This window comes from Plectropomus leopardus, chromosome 14, assembly GCF_026936395.1.
Source record: "Plectropomus leopardus strain MGB_pleo_1.0 chromosome 14, ASM2693639v1, whole genome shotgun sequence".
Taxonomy (NCBI): domain Eukaryota; kingdom Metazoa; phylum Chordata; class Actinopteri; order Perciformes; family Serranidae; genus Plectropomus; species Plectropomus leopardus.
Genome location: NC_142189.1, coordinates 1,872,451 through 1,900,000, shown reverse-complemented (window position 1 = coordinate 1,900,000; position 27,550 = coordinate 1,872,451). Strand labels below are relative to the sequence as shown.

Sequence of the window (27,550 nt, the reverse complement as noted above, 5' to 3'; positions counted from 1 at the left end):
TTTAGGACATAAGCATGAACACTGGAGAACGAAAAGTGCGTAAAATACACCAAACAGTCCCTCAGAGTTTAAGAGAACCTGTAACACTGATTTTCAGGTTCATACTTTTAGGCCTATTTTAGGTTTTAAAGAAATAGTTTGAAAGGTTTTTTTGAACACAAGCAATCATGAGAACACTTGAGTGAAATATCTTATTTAGGAGATGCTGAAGTCATAGTATTTGATGATATATTTACACAAAGATAAAATCCGTTTTGAACCATGACACAGCAAATCCTGAGGCTCTAATACTGCACTTGTTATTGTTTGATGGACTGAAGGTTGATATGATAATGTGTGTGTCGACTCAGACTCTCCGTCTCTTGAAACCTGTTTAAACCTCGTTGTATAATCAGCAAAGTACACCGAGCTCACGGAGAACAAACCTGCCTTCTCTTCTCTTTACCTTTTTATTGTTTTTTTTTATCTTCCTCCCCGACAGCAGCGATATGTTTCCCCAGTCATGCATCAAGAGATCAAATCTAAAAGTAATACAATCTCTGGACTTACATCTCGGTGGTTTAATTTGAAAACTCGCTGCCTTCTCCCGTGTAGCTCTAAAACCGAAATAAGTTATGCCGGCGGTGCCCTCGCTTCACCCTGCTGACAAGAACAATAGCGGCCGGCTCGCCTCAGAAAACTGTGTTTTACAATAATACTCGTCCACAAAGCAAGACCGACAATGTCAATGGTTTTATGGTGCGCTACACAGTGCAGCTAATGTTCTCCTGCAAGCCGGCATCGCTTCACTGCCTCTCCCTCGCTCTCTCCTCCTCCTCCTCCCTGTCTCTCCCGGTGTCTCTCGCCCTGTTTCCGCCTCCTGTTTTTTCCCTCCTCTCCTCTCTTTTATTCTCCTCGGCTCTCCCTCGCTCCCTCTCTCCGTATGAAAAATCCATTCCGGCATGGGTTTTGACAGCCTGTCTTTGGTGGGTGTGTAAAATTCAAATAATTCACTGTGCATAGACAGTCACTTTGGGGCTGCTTTGTATTTTGTATTTGACTCCGTGTCACTTTGCCTGCCTGCCGAGTCCCACTCTGCACTGTTAAAAAACACTACCAAACTGCAGCTTTATTTATTTATTTATCTCTGAATATTTCTAAATGCAGGAGGTGTTTTCGTTGACCAGCCGCGGTGGCAGGTACATCTCCAAACTCACCGACGCTTTTACCAGCCAACAAAACGTTTTCTCTTGTGCATACTGATAAATAGAAGAGTTTTAATCATGGACAAAAACAAAAGATATTTAAATACAATAGTTTGTTTAATGACTTTCTCCTGTAGTATAAATAAGGTGCCAAAGTTCATAAAACAGCATCAACATATTTATCAAAAAAAGTGCCAGGGGAGCAGCCCCTGCACCCCTGACAGAGGCTAAGCGAAACCCTAGAAATATCCTAAAATCCTCGAAATGTCCTGAAATCTGAGAAACGACCTTAAATCTTAGAAACATCCTAAGAAGACATGTTCCGTTTGAAGATCTTCACAACCAGAAACAAGAAAGTGAGTTTGGTGATATTTTGCGGGGGACTCTTGTGCTGAAACTCGCGGAAAATTGTGATGTTCAAATCTGCAGAAAAGTTGCAGTGATTTGACAGAGTGCTTGGTCACCCGTGATTCATGGGGTTTGGTCAACTTTGTGTTTTTTGTTGTTATTGCAACATCCCAGAGGAACTGTGTAATGCATCACATTAGCACATTATAACCTGATATAGTCAAAGCCTTAAAGCAGGGGTCGGCAACTAAGTTTGGCCTCGGGCCAAATTTGGCTGGCGGGCCGCCAGTTGCCGACCACTGCCTTAAAGGATCATACCTGAATGTTTGCAAGTTTAACCCCTTAACTACAAACCTGGTATATTTCACATTATTGCTGACAGTTTTTAACCCTCTGAAGCCTGGATCCACATCATTGTTCTTGTGCTGCGCGCGGATGCCTTCACAAGTTTTTCAACCTTTAAACCCTTATCACATTGGCTTGCTTTCTTTTGAAAACATAGGAAAAAAATGGCAATGAAAAAATGTTTTTTTTCTGAAAATTGCAAGGAATTAGTAGGATTTGAAAATTCTTTTTAAAAAGCTAGGGAAAAATGTCCAAAAATCAATATTTATAATTATCTTAATTACTTTTTTTTTTAAATCTACAAAATTATTGTTATTTTTAGGCACATTTTTCCAGGTCATTGTCTTTTTTCCCTTCCTGTTTTTACTTCTTGTTCTTTTTTTAAATTCTTTTTTTAAAATTAATTAATTATTATTATGATTATACATATATATATATATATATATATATATATATATATATATATATATATATATATATATATTTATATATATATTATGATTTTTTTTCCAATTTAAGGTATATATTTTCTGTACATTTTACCTTCTTCTACCTAAAAAATATTATTATTAATTTTTCTTTGCTAATTTTGGTCCTAAGTTGCTCATTGCCTTCTTCCCATGTTTTTTTTTAAAGAAATCAAGCCAATTTTCTCAGGTTTCAAAGAGTTAATACATAGGCAAACATTTGTTAGCTGTTTGGATGCATTTTTCCCATAGTTTTACACAGCTTTCAATCTTGAATTTTGCTTTTGTATTTTGTATCTCATTGAACATCGAGTCAATCTTCTGTCAATGTGATTTAAATTTTGCGTGCTGATGGTGTTAGAGAGGGACTCCAGTGATGAGGTACTGCACTCCTCTTAAGTTTGGGGACTCACAAACGACAGACTTTATTAAAAAAAAAAAAAAAGAATAAATGTTTAACCTGTTGTCACAGTGTGCAGATTTTAAACTGATCCTGATGTGTAAAATCTGCGGAGGGTGCGGAGTAATTTGAAAAGTCTGCACTGCTACCTCATAATGTTACATGCTTACAAAATGAATGTTCGCAGTGATGGATTACACAGTTCAGACCTGCTAATAGGCTTTCATGTGGTGCAAAAATGAATGAAAGCTAATGGATGTCTGGGAGGTAGAAAAAGAAATATTAAACACTGCAGAACAGTTTGTAAAACGGTAAAATGTAGAGTTTAAATGGTTTGTAGTAAAAGTGCTAAAACATGTAAAATCACCAGTGAGGTCCTTAAACGTGGCTCCAGTATTACGGCATAAACTCAGCAGTACTGCTGATTAGCAGAACTGTTTAGTTTCTGGCACTCAAGGTAAAATATGGTTCTTCCATGTGTAGTACACCGATATTTAGGTACTCAAAGGCAACAGGATGCAGGTTTATGATTAGGGGTCGACAGATTATCGGCTTGGCCAGTTATTTGGGCTCATATTTGTCATTTTTAAATTCAATTTGATTCAATTCAAAAACACTTTATTCATTCCCAAGGAAAAACTTTGTAAGGCACGCAGAGTAGTAAGATAAAAAACTACACATCATGACAGTGACCTAAAAGAGGAGAAATAAAAGAAAACAGTGACGTGGAAAAAAATGCAATAAATAAAGCTGCAATTAATAAAAAACTGTAAACATTACAATTGGAATAATGCGAGTGCAAGTTTATGCAATTTTGTCGTTTATCTGTATCAGCATTTTATTATAATGATCGTCAATAAAATTAATTAATTAAAAAGTGCATAGAAAGTGTCAGCATGGGAGGAACTGTACTTTTCACAGCCTCAGGGAGCTATATTTTACTCTTTTTTTAATTTAAAATTTCACTTGACTTTACAATGCTGGGAACAATGATGTTGAAAGTTTCAGTTTTGATCAAACATTTGCATTTAAGCAGAGGTTTGTGTTGGAGTTTGTTACATTCTTAAATCTAAACATTAGCAGAAAGTTTTTAAATTTTATTGTGAATGCATATCGGTTCCAAATATAGGTTATTGGTATCATTAACTACTAACAGGTATCAGTATCGGCCCTGATAAACCAAAATCGGTCGATCCCTATTTATGATGCACACAGAGACTGCATCATTTTTATGCCTTCATGGTGGCTGCAGGCATTGTGTTTTCCAGGTCGTCCGTCTGTTTGTCTATACGTCCCATTCTTGTGAAAGCTATATTTTAACTCTTTGAGGGCATTTCTCCAGATTTGGCACAAACATCTATGTTTTCTTAAAAAAATTCAAGGATGAACTGATTCGAATTTGGTGGTCGAAGGTCGCTGTGACCTTATGTACGTCTCATTTTCTTAAATGTGATATCTCAAGAATGTCTTCAAGGAATTTTTTTCAAATTTGGCACAAACGTCCAGTTGGACAAAAAGATGAAGTGATAAGATTCTGGTAGTCAAAAGCCAAGGTTGTTGTGACCTTCTGCGTCCATCTTATTATTTTGAAATGATATCTCAAAATGCTTTGAGGGAAAATCTTCAAATTTGTTACAAACACCTACTATGACTCAAGGATAAACTGATTAGAATTTGGTGGTTATAGGTCAAAGGTCAAGTTCACTTTACGATTGGGTCCCTCTTATCAGAAATCAGAATCAGAAATACTTTATTGATCCCCGAGGGGAAATTGCCTAATTCCCATCTCATTCGCTTGAGCGTGATATCTCAAGAAGGCCTTTGGGGAATTTCTGCAATTTGGCACAAACTTCCTCTAAATTAATGATAAACCTATAAGATTTTGGTAGTCAAAAGTCATCAGTCAGGTTGTTGTTACCTTGCGTCCATCTCATACTTTTGAACTGATATGTCAAAAACGCTTTCAGGGAAATTCCTCAAATTTAGGACACAAATATCTACTATAAGAAGTCATTCAGGGAATGTTCTTAAATTTGGCACAAATGTCCACTTGTACTCAAGAATGAACTGCTTGGAATTTGGTGGTCGAAGGTCAAGGTCACTTTGACCTCTTAAAACTTAACTCAATAATTCATACGGTGATTGTGCCAAACTTCACACAAATGTCTAACAGGATAAAATAAAGTGATTGACACTTTATATTAACAAAAAGTCAAAGGTCAGTTTCATTGTGACATCATGATGTTCTGCAAAAGCACTTTTCTGGTCATTATGTGCATCTGTAATTGTTATACACATTTTCTTCAGTTTTCATCAACATTTTTGGCATCTTTGGAGATTGTTGGATCTCCATTAGAGGTTCTTGGTGTTTGGTTGTTTGCACTGACTGGCAAACTGCTCCTTAATTTGACATTTCATCAAGTATTTGCACATCTGATTTGGGGTTTCACGCAACTGTTTGAGGTTTCTAGTGAATTGGTAAAAGATTTTTCATTATATTTAAGATTGCAGATGCTCCTTTAAAGATCAAAAGGGTTGTTTTTTTTTATTGCCCACTGAGTTAAAGTGCCCAACTGTTTCATTTTACACATAAAACTGCAGCCAGATTGTCTTAATATGTTTTTTCTGCAACTTATTTTACATGTTCTTTAACTGGGTGCAGCCCTCATGACATTTGTATTTGCTCTGTTTCATTTTTTTTTTTATCACTTTTAGCATATTTCTTTCTCTTTGATCTTGTTTTCCTTCTGCTTTCTTGCCTTTTAACTTTCAAAGTTTTCTCTTTTTGATTTATCTCCATCCTCTCTGCCTTTCACTTTGCCTTCTTCTCCTTCCCCCTCCTCTTCTTCTCCTGCTCATTGTCTCTTTCGGCTGTCGTTAAAGAACCTCTCCACGTTTTTTTTTGTGTGTTTCACAGTGACCCCTACTGGGAGCGGCCGGCTAATGCAGGCAGCTGCTCCGCCGCCCGGCCCAAGACCCTTCACCTGGCCGGCCAGCAGCATACCTCCTCACCATGGTAACGTTTTTGTGCGCTCCTAGTAGCAGTAGTAGTAGACGTAATAGTGGTAGTAGTGTGTGTCTCTGTGTGTGTTTTGTCGCTGATGAGCTGTGTGAATGCTTTTTGTTGTTGATTTAAAGTGACCCCGTGTTGGGAGTTTATGGAGATATTTGACGTTTTCTTTATTAAGAGTCAAACCTTTAGATGGTTTTATTGCTCTGAATGGAGGAATATTGCAGGATACAGTATAATCATGTCAATAAAATAAGAAAAATATTCCCTATTTAATTATTTTCTTATTGTAAGACTAGTCATTTAGTGATTTATATTTGGACTTCAGTCTTCCTCAAAAGAGTCATGTGATGTTGTGTTTTGTGCAGGTTTAGTCGTCCTGTCTGATGTTGTCAGATAGTTTCATGAGGACAGCATCCGAGGTGTGTGTTTACCTCCTCGTTTCGGTTTACGGTGCTTTGGGGCCGTTTCTGGATCTCAGCGGCCTCCTTGATCCACCGGGGGGGTGCTTGTTATTTTTGCTCTTTTGCTCTGATATGGCTGATTTTAGGTTCTTCTGTTTGGCTTTTTCATTTATTGCTCTTGTGCACCTTCCAGATGTTTCCCTCTGGTTGTCCTGTCAAACCAGACTCTGATTGTTAGTGCTGCACTCCCATTTTTTATGCTTTTGTTGACTGAAATGAAGCAGTTTCTATTCCACTTTTTGTATAGTTGATAATCTGATTGTTGTTTGGTTGAGAATTTATTGTCCTGAAGCAGCAAAGGTTTCAGACAGCGTGAGGGCTGAATCATGACGGAAAAATCAATCACAGCTGCAAAACCAAGTCTTTGCACTTCTTCCTAATTCAGGGTTCAGTTTACTACTCTGAAGTAACTAAACGGTGTGTTTTAACCCCTTGAAACCTGGATCGACATCAGATTTCTTGTGCTGCACTCAGCAGCCTTTTACAAGCTTTTTTGACCCTTTGGATTTCCTTTAAACATATGTGAGAAAAAATATATTTCTAATTTTAAGAAAATTTTATAACCTTTAATAATAATCATAAACTTACAGATTTTTTTTTTAATTAATATATGAAATAAATACTTTTTCCAGCAGATAAAAAAAAAACAACTCATCCTCGTGTTTGTTTTTCTCTGTTACTTTTTTTCAGGTAATTTTTATTTTAGTTGCTTGTTGCCATCTCCCCATGTTTTTAAAAGAAATCAAACCAATTAACTCCGGTTTCAAAGGGTTAATGCTGTGTTACACACATCGCAGCAGATTGTTAAGCTTAAAATTTTCTGCGTGTGAATGTTTTCAGTTATGCGTAAATCTTCCAGCTGTGTGTGTATGTGTGTGAGTGAGTTTCTCCATCTTTGTGTGTGTGTGTGTGCGTGTGTGTTTACTGTTGTGTTGGCTCACACATGCAGTCTGGATTGCAGCTTTTGTGAAACGCTGCTGTCAAATCGTATCGCTCCTCTTCAATCCGTCATCCATCCCTCCTCTCTTCTGCTGTTTCTCCTCCTCCTCCTCCTCCTCTCCCTCCTCCTCCTCCTCCTCTCCCTCCTCCGAGGTCTTTGTCAGGGAACAGAGAGAAGAAGGGATTTGACACCAGGAAGTGAACTGAGGCCTGATGCATTGTGGTTGATGTTGTGGTGTGTTCCTGTGTGTGTGTGTGTGTGTGTGTTCCTGTGTGTGTGTGTGTGTGTGTGTGTGTGTGTGTGTGTGTGTGTGTGTGTGTGTGTGTGTGTGTGGTGGATTACAGTACTGGAGAATAAAGGGGGGATTTGTGTCGGAGTCAGGCGGAGAGCTGAAAGGAGACGGCAGTTAATAGCTCATTATAGGACGAGCTTAACACCATGTAGGCCGTATATAAACACACACACACACACACACACACACACACTGAGAGCCTTTTCCCACACATCTGATCTACTTGATGACTGTCGTGCTGCAACAGTTTGTTTATATTTTTTCCAAAACTGTCGGCGCTGATACAGATAATTTTAATGTCTGATTTCTCAGTTAACCCTTCGAAACCTGGATTGTCTTCTTGTGCTGCACATGGATGCCTTTCACAAACATTTGAACCTTTGAAACGTGAGAAAACTGGCTTGATTACATTTAAAAAGCATGGGGAAAAGGCGATCAGCAGCTTGGCATGAAACATCCTGAAAATTGAAAAAAAGAAAAACTGAAAATTTGCTTGGGAGGGATAATAAAAAAAATAGGGATTTATATTATATTTCAGATTTATTATTTTTTTAATGTAAGCACTTTTCAAGCACTTCTTTATTATTTTATAATTTCAAGTAACATTCTTGCAACTCGTTATTAATTTCTTGCTATTTAGGGCCATAGGTTTGATAAGGGTCCCGCCCTGAACACACCTGTATGATAGTATTCACCAGTGGTATATATATTCCAACCTCTCTGCGTGCATTATCCGACTTTCACAGTCATGACCGACCGCTTTAGTTGGTGTCCCATCAGTACCTAGACATACGTGGGGGTGCGAGGGCCCTTTCATTGCTGCAGCTACTTGCAGCTTAAATTTTTGGTTGATTTCTTATGAAGTTGTTTCCTATCTTTTTTTTTTTTTTTTAAAGAAATCAAGCCAATTTGCTCACGTTTCAAAGGGATTAAATAGCTAAATATTGGTGCAATATGAACATTTTTAAAAAGACACATTACATATATTGACAACATTTCAATAACTATTTTTTATACAATGACATATAATCATTGTGATACATAAAATGTGTGTTTTGATGTAGCTGAAATGTCGTTGTTGTGAAGCGAGTTAAGTGCAGGTTTTACATTTTGGATTGCAGCAGGTCTCAGCCTGATTTTATTAGAGATGAGGAGTTGAAAAGGTTGTGGAGAAACTAAAGAGAATAATGTGATATTAAAAGCAGTCAGGAAGAAGGAAATGTCAGGTTCATGGAGGTTAAACTTTGACTTTTTAAAGTAACAGATCATAAATTAGTTTTGGAAGTCAATATTTAATCATTGATTTGTCATACTCATATAATAATAATAATGATAATAATAATAATGATGATGATGATGATGATGATGATGAAGATGATGATGATGATGATGATGAAGATGATGATGATGATGATGATGATGATGATGATGAAGATGATGATGATGATGATAATAATAATAAAAAATATCTAGATTTATATTGCGCCTTTCACGATACCCAAGGACGCTTCACACAATTGAATAAAAATGTAACACAAACAAACTGAACAGCCTTTTAAAAAACCTACACATTGTTTACAATTTAAAGTGTGTTTGCAGTCAGTTTAACGTCATGGTTAGCTTAATTTCTCCCCTTAGCTGTCTAAAGCATCGTCACTGTTACTATGGTAACCTGCCACCGATTAAGACCTGAACACATCTGATTTTAATAGACATCTCTAAGCCACTCAGAAGCAAGTGTTTTCCATTGAATAAACCACCCCGTTCTCTCTCTGAAGTCCTCATATACTGACGCCTGGTCTGTGATTTTGGCGTCAGACAACAATGCCAAAAGCAACCTTTCCTGGTGTTATGATACTGCACCGTTTGGCACGACGGCAGCTGTCGCAGTGTTTTTGCAGAGGGAAGGCACCTGTTGTTGTGCTGTGATAAGATAAGAAATTTGCAGAGTTACAGCAGCTATGAGGTACTTTAATAAAATACTAATAATAAAAAACAAGGTGCAAAGTGTAATAAAAAATACTAACATAAGTTACAAGGTGTCAACAACTTAAGAGTATAGAAACATAAATAAATAAATAAATAGATAGATTTAAAAAATATGTACAAGCAAATATTCACACCAATTGCATATGGAGGATAATTGCACTTGAAAGTCCAGTTGGTGTGTGTGTGTGTGTGTGTGAACACATGCTTTTGTCGCAAAAGGAAATAAATATAAATACGAGGTGTTTCATGAAAATTGTATGTTTATTTTGAAAAAGATTGCATGCATCTAATGAGCAGTAGATGCAGTGTGAAAATGGACGTGTTTTTGAAAATACGCAATGCATTTAACATGCGTACATTTACACAGCGCCTCAGAACGTCAACAACAGACGCAGGAGAACATTAGTGTGTCACACGTAGACATGAACGTGAATATTTGATGTTTGAATGAGAACATGTGACATAAACAAAACAGAGAGGAACGTGTTTGTCAAGGTTTTTCTGTTTGTTCATGCATGTGGTGTTTATGTGTGTGGCATCGTGTGTGTCAGTGTGTGTGTGTGTGTGTGTGCGTGTGTGCCTTCTTTTGGCTGGGTGTATTTTTAATGTTAAATGCATGTGTGTGTGTGTGTGTGTGTGTGTGTGTGTGTGTCTAGAAGGTGAAATTGAGATAAATGGTGGAGGAGCTGGGTGGCCACAGAGGCCCCTGATATACACTCCACCTGTCTACTCTGCTTACAGCTGTGTGTGTGTGTGTGTGTGTGTGTGTGTGTGTGTGTGTGTGTACTACCATACATGAACATGTAAAGTGGGTTTCTTTTATGGTGTGTGTTTCTGTGTGGAAATGTGTATTTACATGCACTTCTCTGCCTGAACACGATCACCTGTGTGTTTTTGTGTGTGTGTGCGTGTGTGTGTGTGTGTGTGTGTGTGTGTGTGTGTAAGCAGAGTGCTTGTAAACTAAAAGAGACAGATGTACCGGGGAGAGCTCGCCCACCACAGCCTCACTCACTTTTCCTCTCACACACACACGCACACACACCAGGGAGCTGCTGTTATTCAAATAGTACTTAAGCTAGAAGAGAGAGTGGTGTGTGTGTGTGTGTGTGTGTGTGTGTGTGTGAATAGAGACTCCAGGTTTGGTATGGTGAGGGACAATAGAAGATGGAGGAAGCAGAGGCAGTTTGGTTGTTTGCTGGTATTAGAGAGAAAGATGTGTCATTATCTGAAGGAACAAACAGGATGTGATGTGTGTTTTGCTGCTCTGGTACATCCATCAGGAGGACAAAGATGCTCCGAGCTACTTGATTGAGACTGTCCCTCCAAGAGACACAACAGCATGATTTCAGCAAATGTGCTTCAGGAGTAAAAGAGGGAAAATATGATGTTGCTTTAGAGAAGTGGTACTCAACTTATGACCAGTGGGCCAAATCTGGGCTCCAGTAAGTGCCAGGTGGCCCCAACCATTTTGTAATTCACAGTAAAAATAAAATGATTCACACTGGGAATCATTTTTATACTTTTAGTATACACAAGGTAAAACAGAGCTTGTTAATCAAAAAAGTGCCTGTGGCGGATCCCCCGCACCTGCCAACAGAGGTCCTAACCAAGACCCTAATGTCCTAAAAAAAATCCTAGAAATGCCCTACAACTCTAGAAACATGCTAAAATTTTTGAAATTTCCTTAAATCCTGGAAATATCCTAACATCCTAGAAATGTCCTAAAATTGTAGAAATGTCCTAAAATCCTTAAAATGTCCTAAACTCCTAGAAATGTCATTAAATCCTGGAAACGTCCTAAAATCCTGGAAATGTCCTTAAATCCTTGAAACATCTGAAAATCCTAGAAACCTGCTAAAATACTTAAAACCCAGTGGCAACTAGTCATTAGTCACCAGGAGAGCTGTGCAAACACATCAGGCTATCATTAATGCTCAAATATTATTATTTGCAATAATCTATTAGCTCTGAATATATAGTGTCATCCAAATTTGCATATCATTTGTGTTTGTATGTTTAAAACACTCAAAATAAAATTTGAAAATCCATTCTTGTTCATGTTTATTGATCCCTGTTTACCTGGTTTGCATCTGCAGTAGAGCTACGGTGGCTGTGAGGTAAATGTGGGGCCAGCCCCTCTCTCATAGTGCAGTGTGTATTTAATGTCGGAAAACGGTAATACGCATGCTCAAGGTGTCTGTGTATACACTGTAATTCATAGAAATATACGTAGAAGTAGACTATCTATCTATCTATCTATCTATATTTATATATTTATATATATAGTAAATATTAGTTCTATGACTAATTAATGTAGAATATTCTCTGTGAGTTTACTTTTTGCCCACTTGTAAAGATAATAGCCTGTTGGTGGGAGCATGAGGAATTAATGTTAGTTTATTTTGCAAATGAATAATGTTACAAACAAGAGAGATGGTTGGGAAAATTACAAGGATATTATCGGGAAATTAATGAAAAATGTCCCGAGAACGATATGTCTAATTATTATAAATATTAAAAAATATGTTTTAATATAAATTAAATAATACATTATATATATATTTACTTATAGAACTCATATTTACTGTTTACATAAGATGAAGCATTTTGATATGAAAACTTGCCTTTTTAATTAACCAGTTATTATAAATGCATGTCTGCCATTTGTAACAAATCAAATAGCTTGAAAACCGTTTAAAAATACAGTGAATTATGATGGTATAAATCACTCAGAGGCCTGCCTGCGCCGTTACGGGTTACGTCAGGTCTACGTCAGGTCTACGTAGCCCCGCTATAGCCCCGCCCACTACACTAGCGTCATCTGAGACTTCAGCGTTGATTGGCTAATATTTCAGGGCGGAGAAGGTGATTGGCTGACTCTCTGTGGCGCTGCGGAAACTAGCTGTGAACTTTAGCTCTTCGGCAACAAGGATATTCTGTAACTTGTGAAGAGGAATGAAGTGGATTTCTTACTGAATCACGGGTTTGAAACCCTACATTTTTAAGAGGAATTGGAGTTGAAGCGCCTGGCTGCCCACCAACCTAAAGGATACTGTCTTTACTCAAACTGCTGGTGAAACAAATCGTCGATTTAACGGCTTTCCGAAGAAAAAGTGGCTAACGGTTAGCATCGAAGAGAGGGCTCTCTTCTGTTTTCGGTATTTTTAGGAGACAGCAGCTGGTCGAGTTTGGACGATTTAAAACGTCTTTTGAGAGGAGCTGTCAGACTGTACGAAGTGTACATGGAGGAGATAGCCAAACAGGTCAAGGAGACATCATTTCACGCTATACAGGCAGAGGAGGCAACTGCTTTGGTGAGTAAAAGCAGATTTAATTTCGCTGAGGCTTTTGTTTTTACTGGATGGATTGATTTAGATGGTGAGCAGTGTCAGTTTGTGATTATTTGAGAGGTTGTTGTCGGTGGATCTGCATCTCTACACAAAGATGTCTGTATGCTTTGTTTTTGTCCTCAGTGGCGTTGAGCTTTTTTGCTTTTATTGCCATGTCGGGTTTTTATTTTGAGCTTAATTGTGTTGGTTTATGATGATGGAATATTGCATTTTTAATTAAGGCTTGCGACAGTAGTGAGGTAACTTGTGTAATCTCAGTCGCTTTCTCTCTCTCTCCCTCAATGTATGTGTGCAATATGTGCTAGAAACATGCCACTTTTTCCTTATGAGCATTTCGTGGAGCCATGCACGACCCCTTGTATGTATATGTTAAATATGATATGATTTTAAACACATTAGTATCGAGCGTATTGTATTTTTCCTTGTATTTACGGTACCCGTTAAAGTGGTTGGTGCCCCAACATTTTTTTTTTACATACAGAAACGCCACTGTTGAAACCTAAAATGTGCTAAATTCTGAGAAACATCCTAAATGTGCTAAAATTCTAGAAAGGTCCTAAAATCCTTGAAATGTCCTTAAATCCTTGAAATGTGTTGGAATACTAGAAATGCCCCGAGATCCTAGAAACATGCTAAAATCCTGGAAACATGCTAAAAACCTGGAAACATGCTAAAATCCTGGAAATATCTTAAAATCCTAGAAAATCCTGCAAATGTCTAAAATCTTTAAAATGTCTTTAAATCCTTGAAATGTCCTAAAATCCTAGAAATATCCTACTCTAGATTAGGGAAGATGGAGGCGAAGGAGAGAAATGAGAGAGCTGAGAGTAAAATGCCATGAAGCAGAGGAAGATAAGTTGAGGGGGAATAAAGAAAAAAGGAGGGAAAAAGGGAAAACATACAAGCTTTAATTGAGAAAGGAAGGAGTAAAGGAGGAGTGAAGAAAGAGGAGAGAAGATAGGAGGAGCAATTTTCAGAAAACAGGGAACGGAGAGGAAAAATGGAAGAATAAGAGGTGAAGGAGAGGATGAAGACTGCAGAGAGGAGAAGTGGAGGAGGTTAGGTGAAAAAGAAAGCAGAAGGAAAAGAAGAAAAGGGAGAAAACACAGGAGCAGGAGGAGGAGGTGGGGGAGGATTTATGTGTTTTTGGAGCTGTCATGTCTGAAGGACAGACCTCGGGCGAGTCAGCACACCTGCTACACCTCCACTCTCTCTTTCTATCTCTCTCTATCTGCCTCCGTCCGTCATAAATCCCCACGCAAACATGTTTACATCTCTTTATCGTTCCTTTGTTCTTCTTCTCTGCCTCTTTTGTGCACTGTTCTCATTACAAGTCCTCCAAACTGAATGACAAAATCACTGCCTTTTAAAACATGACCCAGAGGAGTCTTTTCTGATTCTCACGCACAAAAACTACAGATAGTCAAATTATGGTTCAGGCTGAGGAAAGGACTACTTGGTTAAACCTTTTTCATCACAGTTAACTGACACAAACGCTGACAGTCGGTAGGAAACAGAAAACAAACATTCGTCTAGTCCTGGGTGGTATGTAATATTTCATACCTTTTATGAAATTCACACCACCATTCACAAATTCAACTCGATTTACAAAACATCTTTCATATAAACATGCAGCCTGAAGTGCTTCATGTAGCAAAGTGCATGAGTACTGAGTATCTAAACCTTTGAACCCTAAAAAAAAATATATATATAAAAATAAAAAATAAAATAAAAATATGGAAAAACTAAATTCATAATGACTAAAACTAAAAAAATTATGTGACAGAATTCTTAGACATTTTTTTTGTTTTATTCTTTCTTTTTTTTTAGTAATTTCAAGGTCATTTCCTTGTACTTTTCTTTTATTGCTATTTTTTGGTTATTTGTTCTCGCTCATTGCTTTCTTCCCGTGTTTTTTGAAGAAATCAAACCAGTTTGCCCAGGTTTTTAAAGGGATAAAAGAAAAAGCAATGACCCAAAAATTAGCAAGAAATTAGTAATATTACACTATGACCTGAAAGTAGCCAAAAAAAAGTGAAGTATAAGAATACAGAAACAGGAATGAGCTCACAAAGTACTAAAATAAAATAAAAATAAGAAATATAAACAATTAAAATAATAATAATTTCTAGTAATTATGATTAGGAATATTTGGCCATTTTCTATAGATTCTCTGTTTCCTTTTTAAGATAATTCTAAGGGAATTTTCTTGTCACTTTGTACTATTTTTTTCCCTCAATTTGCACAACATTTTATGCTAAGTGCCTTCTTTTCCAAGGTTTTGAAAGAAATTTAACTTTTAATTTGCTCACTGTTTCTGAGGTTTAAATGCTTGTGAAAAGCGTCTGAGCACAGCACAAAAACACTGACATTGATCCAGGTTTCAAAGGGTTAAAGGAACAACAATTTATGGTGTGATTTGGGGCAGCTAGTGCTGTTTTTGTTCATATGTAGTTTGTTGTATTGTGACTGTGATGGCATTTATGGGCACAACACCTGAGTCCAGGACTAATTTCCCTACAGGGACAATAAAGTGTATCGTATCGTATCGTATCGTATCGTATCGTATCGTATCGTATCGTATCGTAACAACAGCCATGCATGAAGTTTGGCAAGACTAGAAAATTTCATTAAGACAATAAAATATTTTAAAAAAGAAGTCAAAACTAAACAAAACAACAAAAACAACAACAACTTTTTTTGGCAACTGGGCTGTTTATTGCCATATCCTCTCTCCACTCCTTACTTCCTTTAGTTTTACTCCTTCTGCAGTTTCCTCCTCTCTTTACTCCCCAATTTCTCTTTTTAACTCCTTTTCTTCCATCCTATCCTTCATTCTTTACTTTTTTCCTCTCCAACCTTTTTTCCCTGTCTGTATATGTCTTTGTCTTCATTTTCTCTCCTTTCTCACATCCTCCCTTCCATCCTCTCCTCCATCAAGTTCACCTTCATACCCGTTTCCTCTCTCTCTCTCTTTCTCTGAGCGTGGGTTTGATGGCGGAGGTGTGATGCGTTCTGATGTGGGTGTTTTTTCTCTCTCCCATGTCGCATGAGTCGACTTCCCGGCGTGTCGCTGACTTTGTTCAACTTTCTCTCTTTGATGCCGCACTTTCTCTCTCACCTTGGCTTTCTTTTCTAACCTACTTTCCACCTTCCTCCTAAAAAACACAATATCAATTCTCCTCCCCTCCGCCTGCGTGTCTTTTTTACTTCGAAGAGAGCGCCCTGAATTCAATAATTTAACCTTTTCTTATTTTGTCTTTTATTTCTCTATATTTTATCATCTACCTGTGTCTTTGTCTGCAAGGAAACATGTTAATAATGGATTGTATAGATTTGGACTGTGTGTGTGTGTGTGTGTGTGTGTGTGTGTGTAAGGAGCAGAGAGCTTTTGAAGTCCTGATGTGATGTTTGTAGTCCAGGATCATTGATCTTGAGGTCCGTCCGTCTGATTGCCACTGAAATCAACAGTGAGAATGTTTGATGAGTTTTTGTCTGAAAGAAATCAGCAGGAGGAGTTTTAGCTAAAATCACCTGAAACCTTGTTTACCTTCAAGAAATGAAACAGGAAGACGTTAAATATTCAGCAGCCGCGGCTCAGACTTCATAATATCACCTTTTTTGTCTTTAAATCAAGGTAGAGCGACACATTCCCGAAGTTTGTGTTTCAAAGTCACTTTATGTTACGATCATCTCCTCATTGTTCCTACATTTCCCATAATCCTCTGAAAAGCGGCATCAGGACTTTGACCCTGAGGCTGGGCCTTGTGTCCTGTGTTGTTGCATCTTGTTGACTTTTCAAGACCAACATCAAAACACAAACTCCACTGAGAAATCATTTTACTCCACTGAACAACAGTGTTTTAGTCGGACTAACACAATAATTTGACTTTTTCAAACATCATGTAACATACTGAGTGATGACTCGCTGCTTAGTCTCTGAAAGTGGTCTGCAGCTTGGCAGGCGTCTCGCCTCGCTGTCACAGCCATCTGTCCACCTCCTGATGACAAAGTCAGCACATCACTTCAGAAAAACTGCAACAAATCCAAACAGTGGTTTGCAGAAACGTGCAACACCAACATTTTTCTGTGGAGACTTGGCTGTTGGAGGAAAAGGGCCCGGCCTCATGTTGGTGTTATTTGGAGGTCTTTGCTGTGGAAAAGTTTGGGAACCTGTTCTCGTAGTCTGTGTAATATCTGTGCAGTGTGAGTGTGTATCGGCTGCGTCTTTGGATCAGAGACAGACTGAACAAAATCCTGAAGTTCAGGTGCAGTTTTTAAACAGCAGCACTTTATCTGATAATCCTCCCAAATCTCCCAGCAGCAGTTTCCCTCTTACTGTTCCTCTTACGAACCAGCTTCTGTCACCGCCGGGCCGCTTCCTCCGCACCGAGAGAATCACACCGCGAGACATCATCCAGATAAACATGTGAACTCTTCGTTTGGCCTCTCTTTAGACTCCTCAGCACGCACACAGGAGCCTGTCAGCCAACGAAATCCCCCGCCTCCCATCACACCTACATCACCACCGACTCTGACACGCACCGGAGCGACGCCGTGTGACGTGGCGAAGTCCCCAAACCGCTCCTCAGAAAAGTGTTGGATACGACAGCTTTTTTCGTGTTTGACGAGCGTTGAGCTTTTTTCCCCCGCCTCTGTCTCTGATAACAACTCCCTCCTCTCCTCTTCTATCCGTCCTCATAACTGCAAATCCCTCACCTCGTTGGACGGCTACCCACCTGTGGCGCCCACAAAGAATCACTCAGCAAACACACATTTTTATCCCCACAACGTATATTTATTTTTCCTTATTCCCAGGGTTTTGTTTACAGTGAAAAGATTTGACTTTCACCCCTTCTTCACCTGCCTGCGCCGCTGTGCCGCTGCTCGCTGTTGCCCGCGGCACTTTTCCAGCACGGCCCGGGCTTGTTACTGCAGCGAGATTTCCCCCCGAGGAAGACTGAGTGCTGGAGAGACGCGGCGCACATGAAATAAAGCCACTGTTTTTGCTCCATTATGGTGCCTATAGATGTGTTTTAGACTGTTTTAACAGGAGAGGAGGGAGTTTCCGCCGTTTTTTTTTTGAGCATATTGTTGTGGTATTAAAAGTGAGACAGTGAGAGGGAACGGGACGAAGCCTCTCAGGACGCTCGCTCCCTTCACTTTGATTTCTGCTGCTCGGAGGGAGAATAAATCCACCTGAAATCGGCTCCACTCGTAGCTGCGGTTTGATGTTAATTTTATTTCATGCTTTTAAGGGAGTTGAAGACAGTTTTCACCTTAATCCTAATGGAAAACCTGTTTCCTTCAGCCTGTTTTAAATTCTGCTGCGGGTCAAAATCCAAACAAGAGCCCGTTGCACTGAATTGTTTGACCAAAAAGCCACATTAAAAATGAATGTTTTGCTTGTTTGTTTTACAAATCAGAGGAGGTTCAGTTGTTGCTTCATAGTCATGTTTTACTGAATAGAGCACTCGTTAAATAAAGCTGCTGCTCTGCTCTGTTACGGCACCTCGACGTGTTTTCGACTTTGATTTTAGAGGAGAGAATTTTGCCCTGAACCCAAGTATTGTTTTGCGATTTCTAAAAATGAGATACAGACTATTTAACTCGTATTCTTCTGCTTGAAGCAACATTAAATTGCTGAAAACTTCAAAACAACTGAACTGAAATTAAACTTGAATTTAATTTGACTTGATTTTCATCCAGATTCAGAATAACACATGACTCAGTCTTAAATCTTGCATAATTTGTAAGTCTCTGGATCTTTGATAGTTTCTTTCTTGTCCTCCGAGTTTGATTGCTGCTGTGATTTCTTTCCGTACTGCGTTTTCTGACTTTCTTTGATACCTCTGTGGATTAAATTGGATCTGGGATGTCAGCGTGTCCATTTCCAGTTTGGAGAAGTTGATTTTCTCTGTCATATTACGCCTCTCAGTGTTGTAAACTCTCGGAGCGAGGCCTCTAAACCCGGAATATATTGGGACAGGATATTAAAATGACAATTGTTTTCAGTTGCTACAGTTATCAACCCATAATAATTCCTACAGCGTGATCATCGAGATAAAACCATTTCATGAATCACACAGGAACGCTGTTGTGGGATGATTTCTGCACTCAGATCTGCGCTGGTTTGTGTGTTAGCAGTTGAAAGTGGTTTCAGAGTTTTCTTGGTGTGAAATTCACATTTTTGAATAGACTATAAATTAGCTTCCAGACTTATTTCAGCACAGAAACTCTTGCAGTTGTATCCAAACTATGTGAACACTTTTCACGATATCTTGTCAAATATAAACTCCTCCTCGCTCGCTCCAGCTGCCTGTTAGAAATCATCGTTAACAATAAGTAACTTCAAACACATGAAAACTGTTAATTCATTCCATTAAAGAGCCCTGTGTGGACGGATAACAATCTTTTCAGCAATCCAGCCTGTTTTTTTTCGAGGAACGGTAGATTTTCAATTAGTGTAAATATATTATAAAAACATGAAGAAAAAAAGTGGTGTTGGTGTTGAGGCAGCGATAGAGAGAGAAAGCCTACAGCCAGAGCGCAGCCACCGCCTCTGATGTACGCCTTATTAATTTCATTTACTCTGTCCAGAGAGGGAGAGAGAGGGAGACGAGGGGGGAGAGAGAATTTGTAATTCGGTGTTTTTTGAAGAAAAAAAAAAGATCAAAGGGAAATTAAGGCAAGCAGGTCCGTGTAATGTGTGATTTAGAGGCCCGGAGCATTTACTGCTCTGTGAGTACAGCAATGAAGCCGCTTTTTAACTCTCGCTGTGTGTGTGTGTGTGTGTGTGTGTGTGTGTGTGTGTGTGTGTGTGTGTGTGTGTGTGTGTGTGTGTGTGTATTAGCATGTTACACACACAAGACTGTGTATGTTAATGTGTGCATACATGTATGTTAGCTCTGTAAGTACAGTATCAAGAGTACCTGGTTGTCTCTGTGTGTTTATGACTTCATAGGAGTAATACAGGGTTCCCGTGGGTCCTTACAAAGTCTTTTTAAGGCATTGAATCTATTTATCTAAAAATAAGGCCTTAAGTTGTATTAAAATGTCTTAAATTAGTCTTTCAAAAGTCTTAAAAATGCGAAGACATGGTAGGTAGGATTTTGAGGAATTTGTTTTTCTCCTGCTGCATTGTAAAAGCTCAAAATAATCGACAACTCTGAAATAAAAAATAAAATTACAGAATGCATCTTGCATTATCATCACCAAAAAGTCATTTACTATGTTACAATAGTATGTCACAACAGTAAGTGGCTCATATCAGGTCATGATTTATTTTCCTTCAATATTGGCTACTGTAAAATTGGTCTTAAATTTAATTAATTTAAGAAATAATTTAAGAAATTACTAAATAACCAAAGACCGACTAACCAGTTTTCTGCAGAGCTTTCAACTGCATCTCATGGTCATCTCATGAAAAACTAAAACTGCATTCTCTGATAAAGACATGAACAAATACTATATAATTTATATAACAAATAATTTGGACTTACTTTAAGAGTGCTTTTCTAAGGTTAAGAATGAACTTTTCATTATTTTTATATTTTGCAGTCCTGTTGAGATAAGATATTTTTTGACGGCGGTGTGAAAGTTTCAGACAAAAGAAACAACAAAAGAACAAAAAAGCTCTTGTGATGCAAAATCTAAATCACTGAGCAGCTGTAGTAGTGGCAGCAGTATCACTCAGAGTAGCTGCAGTTGTGTGTCTCTGCATTTTGTGTGTGTGTGTGTGTGTGTGTGTGTGTGTGTGTGTGTGTGTGTGTGTGTGTGTAATGATCCAGCTGTTGGCCGTTGCAGCAGCATGATTGACAGGCAGCAGCGGCTGCTGTTATTCATGAGCGTCTTTGCTTCACATTTCAGCCATAATTAATAAACTCACACATGCCTGTAAGGTGAGTGTGAAATATTAACAAGATCTCCCTCTCCTACACACACACACACACACACACACAGTATATAGAGCGGTGCTGAAGCCCACTACGAATAGGAAGAGGAGGAGGTAGAGGGGTGGACAGGTAGGGGAGGAGGAGATGAGAAGTAAAAGAGACAAAAAGGAGCAATAAAGAAAGAATAATTACGGATGCATTGAACAAACTTTTCATCTTATTATATTTTCGACTAATAAATTAATTGTTTAGTCTATACTATTATTCTTGTGGCAATGTAACTGATGCTTGTCCATTTTGTCCAGAGTCACTCAGTACGGTTACATGATGTTAGAAAAGGTGGAATTATTATGTTTGTCCGACTGAAATTGAACTAAATACATTTTCTCAAAGTCGGATTAACACACCCAAATAATATGGTTTACTCTTTTTTACGCCTTAGTCTGACCTGAACTGGTCTAGGCGTTTTGAGCATGCTCCATAGTCCCCGCGCAAGGCTTTGACCTGGATAGTTAGTAAGTAAATAGTACAATATTTCCCCCTGAAGGGTAGTGGAGTAACATTTTAAGTAGTAAAGTAGTAAGTACCATTACCTCAAATTCATACTTAAGTACAGTATTTGAGGACATGTACTTTGTTACATTCCACCACAGGGGTATTGAAAGTTTCATGATTTAGGTTAACTAATAAAACTAATAAAAATAATGCTGTTGTCACTATGAGTGGATAGTTTAGATAGATAGATTTTTCTAGATTTCCAGCTTTGGCACGGTTTCAGCGAACGTTTTGCTGACACTTAGCAACAATCATTAGCCTCATTATTTTAATAGAATACATAAATAGCTTTTCAAATTAGTTGCAAACAAACATTAATTTTGTTAAGGTTGACTGGCCAGTGAGAAAGAAAGACAGCTGCATTATTCAGAGTAAAAGCAGCAGTAAAACTAGTAACAGTAGCACATGTGGCGGCAGCAGTTGGACCGAATAAGCTGCTTTTGTTGTTTACTTTCTGTCACAACACAAACACACACACACACACACACACACACACACACACACACACACACACACACACACACACACACACACACACACACCTCTATCTCCCTGATCCAAGGTGATAGACAGGCCAGATGTGTGAGTGTTTGTCTTTTCCTGCACCTGCATACATTTGTGTGTGTGTGTGTGTGTGTGTGTGTGTGTGTGTGTGTGTGTGTGTGTGTGTGTGTGTGTGTGTGTGTGTGTGTGTGTGTGTGTGACAGCCAGTCACCTTGCAGGTCTGCAGCTCACGGCTGCATGAATAAACATGACTGCCTGTCCACATCCACTCCCAGCTCCACTGCACTCAGCCTCACTCTATTCTATTCTATTCTATTCTATTCTATTCTATTCTATTCTATTCTATTCTATTCTTACAATTTCAAATCAGTATATTTCTCTTAATTTTTTGTTGTAATATCAGGATGAGATGGAGTGCGGCAGAATAGAGCTGAGTAGAAAACAGTAGAACTGCGGGCGTCCTCAGTGATTTTACCTGACGTCTTTACCAGATCCTTTTGTGGTGATGGAGAACCAAAAAAAAAGAGAAGAAATGTGGAGGAGATAATAGTATATTAAAAATATATATTTTTGGTGTGTTTTTTTCTTCTAAAATCATAGTGACATCATTACAATAAATGGCATTTAAAGGGTTAAAATTCAGAAAATTAATGAATATTTGATATTTTTGATAAGAACTGAAAACAAAAACCTACATGTAAGTAGAAAATTATATTAATGTATAATAATTTGATTTTGAAAAGCACATTTTGTGAGTGTGGGTATTTGTCACTACACAAAAAATAAGTATGTGTAAAAATCAATGTTGCTGCTAATCATTGACATATCCCAGGCTGTAATAATGTCCACTTAGCATGTAGTATATTGAAAATATTTTCTTTGTTTTCTTTTTATTTCATCTAAGACATAGTGGCATCATGAAAAAACCTGGCATTTAAAGGGTTATAATTCTGGAAATTAATGAATATTTTATATTTATGAGTAGGACTGATGTTGGTTAAAAACATGAATTAAATGAAAGTAGAAAATATTAATGTATAATTTATTTATTATTATTATTTGATTTATTTTTTTATATTTTTGTACACAGAGTGTAGGGAGTGTGTGTCATATTAAAGCGGGCTCAGAGGGATAAGCTGAACATAGAAGTCAAATAAATGCAGCTGATGGTGAGAAAGTGTGACAATGAATTGACGTCTATGAAACGGAGGATGCAGTCAGCTTTGTGAAAGAATCCAACCTGAGGAAAACTTTTTTACATGAATCCCCAAAATCCAGCTCCACACTCCTGTCTGACTGTCTGTCTGTCTGTCTGTCTGTCTGTCTGTCTGACTGTCTGACTGTCTGTCTGTCTGTCTGTCTGTCTGACTGTCTTGAAAGTAGTTTGCTTGAACCAAAGTATGTTTTTGTGTGTTTGTGTGTCGTGCACAAACACACGCACAAACACACTCCGTTAACAAACCCCGGCGATTAGTTTTGTAGCAGTGCAGCTCACCTGAGGACTTCACACACCTCTGCCTTTGATTTCTGTTCCAGCCGCCTTTGATTCGCAAATCATTTACGATTTGAAGCTGAACTTGATCTCTAACTTTTAATTGGATTCAGATTCGCTCAACTCGGAGCGCGGCAGACCTTCGGCGGTCGGCTGTCAGAGACTTTGGGGAGGCGAAGCGGCTGCAGCGCTGCCTGGAGTTAGCTCTAATTAAGCGTGCACGCCGGTTTATTTTTCAGGGGATAATTCGTGTTTTTTATGTTTCTTGTGGTTTTTTGATCTCTTGCTTGAACTGAGGGAAAGGTTTTCTGATATATATATATATATATATATATATATATATATATATATACTATTTTACACTAAAAAAAGACGGTGAAGTCCAGTGAATCTGTGAGTGTGGTCAGAGGACCTGTAGGGACCTCCAGGGGCCCTCCTAGTACGTGAATTTACTGGATATTACCCCAATTAAAGATTGTATCAATCAAAATGAACGAGAAAAAGAAGCTTAATAAAAAACAGAACTGAAAACAAACCGTCAAAATCATTTTAACCGGAAAGATAATATTGACCAAGAGGCGTGTTTTTTTTTGTTTTTTTGGTAAGCATTGTTTGGTAGTTTAAGGGCTAAATTTGGTCGAAAAGTTTTGTTTCTTAAGACCTTTTGGGCTTTAGCTGTTATCAAGGAATTTTATGTTTTTTAGCAACTAGTGGAAAATTGTATGAATATAACCAAGCCACAAACCAACATATAACCAACACAAACTTTTTCGCCAAATGTTTTCCAGTTTTTACCTGAATATCTCAAAAACTTTTGACCTACAATTACTAAAACCAAATGTAACCCTTTGAAACCTGAATCCACATCAGAATCATAAATACTTAATTGATCCCCGGGTGGAAATTGTGGACATCACATTTCATGTGCAGACACCTTTCACAAGTATTTTAACCTTTGAACCCAGAGCAAGTTGGTTGATTTATCATTATATATTTGAAATTATATTATAGAATTACAGTTTTTAAGCAGTTTTTTTCTTTCTTGTTATACTTACTGTTTGGGTTCTTGACTTATTATGTTTTTGTATTTATTTTTGTAAACTTCCTGCACTTTTTACTCATTTCTTGCTGATTTCTGGGTCATTTTTTCCAAGTTACTAATTGCCTTCACATGTTTTTGAAAAAATCAATCCAATTTGCTGCTGGTTTCAAAGGGTTAATGGGAATTTCCCATCATGGTTATTGAAAAACAAGCCATAAAGAAAAGAAGAAAAAAAAAAGTGGATAGACGAGCCTCAGATTGGCTTTCACCAAACTGTGAATATGTTTGATTCATAACCAGACAGAAGAAGCTGTGAGACAGACAGGACACCATTGAAAGACACACAGGAGGCAAAACAGCAAGACAACAAAAAGGGCTAAAGGGCTGTCACATGACGTGTTGGACTGATCCTAACGCTTCCTCTGTCCTGGTTGATGGACTGATGGGAAGACAGACAGGTGGATGGGACAGGAGACAGGCTATAAGGTCCTCATCCTGTGTCTTTGTGGAGATTCAGCTGTGAAAGTGTCCCTCAGATTGGCTCCTCATCTGTCCTCAGAGGTCTATCTGTAGGACAGTCGGATAGACACGCTGCATTTAGAAACTCTCTCTCTTTCTCTTTCTGCACTTCCTCTACCTGTTGCTCGCCCCTCGCTCCCCCCGTCTCCCCCCTGTGATTACCTCCCCCTCTTCACCCGCCCGTCCACCCCTCTCCTCCTCCTCGACAGGATCTCAGCCTATTTCTCCCAGTCATGGTCCGCTTGCTGCATGGAAAAGATTTAGCTGGCAATCCCTCTCTGAGATAGGGCCGGAGGAGGAGGAGGAGGAGGAGGAGGAGGAGGAGGAGGAGGGCCGAGCTGAGCCCAGATAATAGTTAAAGAGCTCCACCATCTGAGGGTGTTAATGTCACAAAATGAGCTGTTAGAAGTTTCATGCAGTCAGAGGAAAATGTGGAGTACGTTCTCGTCCCAGCTCGTCACATGGCGTCGCTCCATCAGTGACTCTCTGCGTCTCTTCATGACGTTTTAAGTTTCCTTCGGTGTCAGCTGTTTTCGCTCCGGGACGCCTTTACAGTTATGTCAACAAATGCACATGGTCATTGTACAAGTTTATTCATTACAAGTTTATTTTCGTAGTGTGTTGGTCTAATTTTGTCTCTCCTCGTGGTGTTTTTTTTGTCCTTTTGTAGTTGTTTGGGTTTCTTTGAAGTAATTTTGAATCTCCTTAAAGGTAATTTATGTATTTTTTTGGTGGCTTTTTTGTGGCTTTTTAGTAATTTTGTATTTCCTTGTGGTGGTTTTTGTCTTTTTGTCATCATTTGGGTTTCTTTGAGGCAATTGTGTGTCTATGGTTATTTTGTAGTTGTTTGGGTGTCTTTGAGGTAGTTTTGTATCTCATATAGGTAATTTTGTGGGGGGTTTTTGGTGGTTTTGTTGGCTTCTTTGTAATTTTGTGTCTCCTTGTGATGGTTTTGTGTCTCTCTGTAGTCATTTGGCGTTTTGACGTTTTGGCCGTTTTGTTTCACTTTGTCATTATTTTATCTCTTCGTAACAATTTTTCTCTCTTTGTAATTGTTTTACGTGTTTTTTTGTAGTCATTTGTGTCTCTTTGCAGTTCTTGCTTGTACTTCTGAAATGGGTTTACAGAGTTTTTAAGGTTTGCTATCATGAAGCCAGCTCACAGGGTTTTTAAGGTGGATCGATCACTGATTCTGTTTGCTAGAATTTCTCTGGTATCACCATTATCAGTAGTATTAGCAGTAGAAGAGGTAGAATTAGCAGTATTGCAGTAGTATGAGTGTAGTACCTGCAGTGTGCGTGTGCTCGGTGGTTTGTTTGTCCTCATGAAAGCAGTTTACAGAGTTTTTCAGGTGGATCGATCCCTGATCCTGTTAGCCAGACGCTCTCTGCAGCTCCTCTCGGTGTTTCTGACTGAAGCAGACTTTTTATAGAGTCTTTTAATTATCAGCTTCACAGTTTTTACTGTGGTGGCGTGACTGCATTAGCTGGGATTGGAAACCAAACGGGGTGAAAAGTATAAAGAGGCGTTTTACTGCCCAGTTAAACGTCTCTGTGGATAAAAACACGGGCTCGTTGGTGAGCTAATGATTTACACTGTGTTGTTCTCGTTGTTGGTAATTTACTAATTGGCTTAGTGTATAAACTCAAATGGAGAATAAAACCTAATTTGTTTGCGGCTGCTTAAGTGCTCTGCATAGAACCTAATTGAATGAAGGAGTTGATTATCCACCTTTAGTTTGTCAAATTGTCTTCAGTCGTTGGTTTATTATGACAATTACTTCCTTCCTTGACATTTCACACGAGTGAGACACTTCTGATAACACAGATTTGATGTTTACGAGTGTATTTACTGCAGCTGTGAGGCTGAAACTGGAGACATCATTTCCATCACTGAGGCTGTGTGACAGAAACCTAAAAAGTTCTGCTTAGGTAACAGTCACCTGTTGACACCTGTAACATGGGGCTGGGTGATAAAATATAATCACGATACTTTAAGGCTATATTGTGATACACAATATATATCTCCATATTTTTTAAATGTCCTTTAAACTAATGTTAACTACTAAAATACAAAATCATTGAATGAACTGCAGTTATAATAAAGTTGAATACAATACTGTTATAATAATACTTTAAAACAGTACAGTTATAGAGAAGTTAAATAATGAAATAAATAAAAAAAGCAGTTATAATTACATAAATCAAGCTTTCATGGTGCTTTTATTTTGAAGGACCTGGCTTGTCTCAGGCAGTAAGTGTCCATGTTTTTACTGTAGACTTACAGTGTGCAATAGCGTCATTTTATACATTACATGTGGAAAAGCAGCGGTACCTTGAGTATATGTGATATATCGCACATCCGAATAAGATTATTGTGAAAATTTCTTTTTAAGCCAAAACATTTGGGTTCTTTGAGGTAATTTTGTGTCTCACTGAGGTAATTTTGTGTCTTTGTTTGGTGGTTTTTGGGACTTGTTTTAAGTAATATTGTGCTGGTTTTGTGTCATTTTGTAGTCAGTTGAGGTTCTTGGAGGTAATTTTGTGTCTCCTTGTGGTTATTTTGGCTCATGATCTTTACTGACTATAACCAAGTGTTTTTTGTGCCTAAACCTAACCCCATGTTGACTACAGCGTTGTTGAAATGTAATGTTTCAATATAAAGTTTAAATGTATCCACTACAAAACAATGAGCAAAAGTAACATATTCAATTTTTGCTGAAATGTATAAATCCAAAATGTATTCTGGTAATCA

At 38.3% G+C, this 27,550-nt stretch overlaps 1 protein-coding gene across 1 annotated transcript in view; it reads left to right on the top strand.

Annotated features, from left to right (window-relative positions):
- npas3 (neuronal PAS domain protein 3) overlaps positions 1–27,550 on the top strand; it is a 337,016-nt gene that overhangs the window by 92,219 nt on the left and 217,247 nt on the right. Inside the window, 1 exon segment of the mRNA XM_088087580.1 lies at positions 5,662–5,760. Within this exon segment, the coding sequence (XP_087943706.1) occupies positions 5,662–5,760 (99 nt within the window).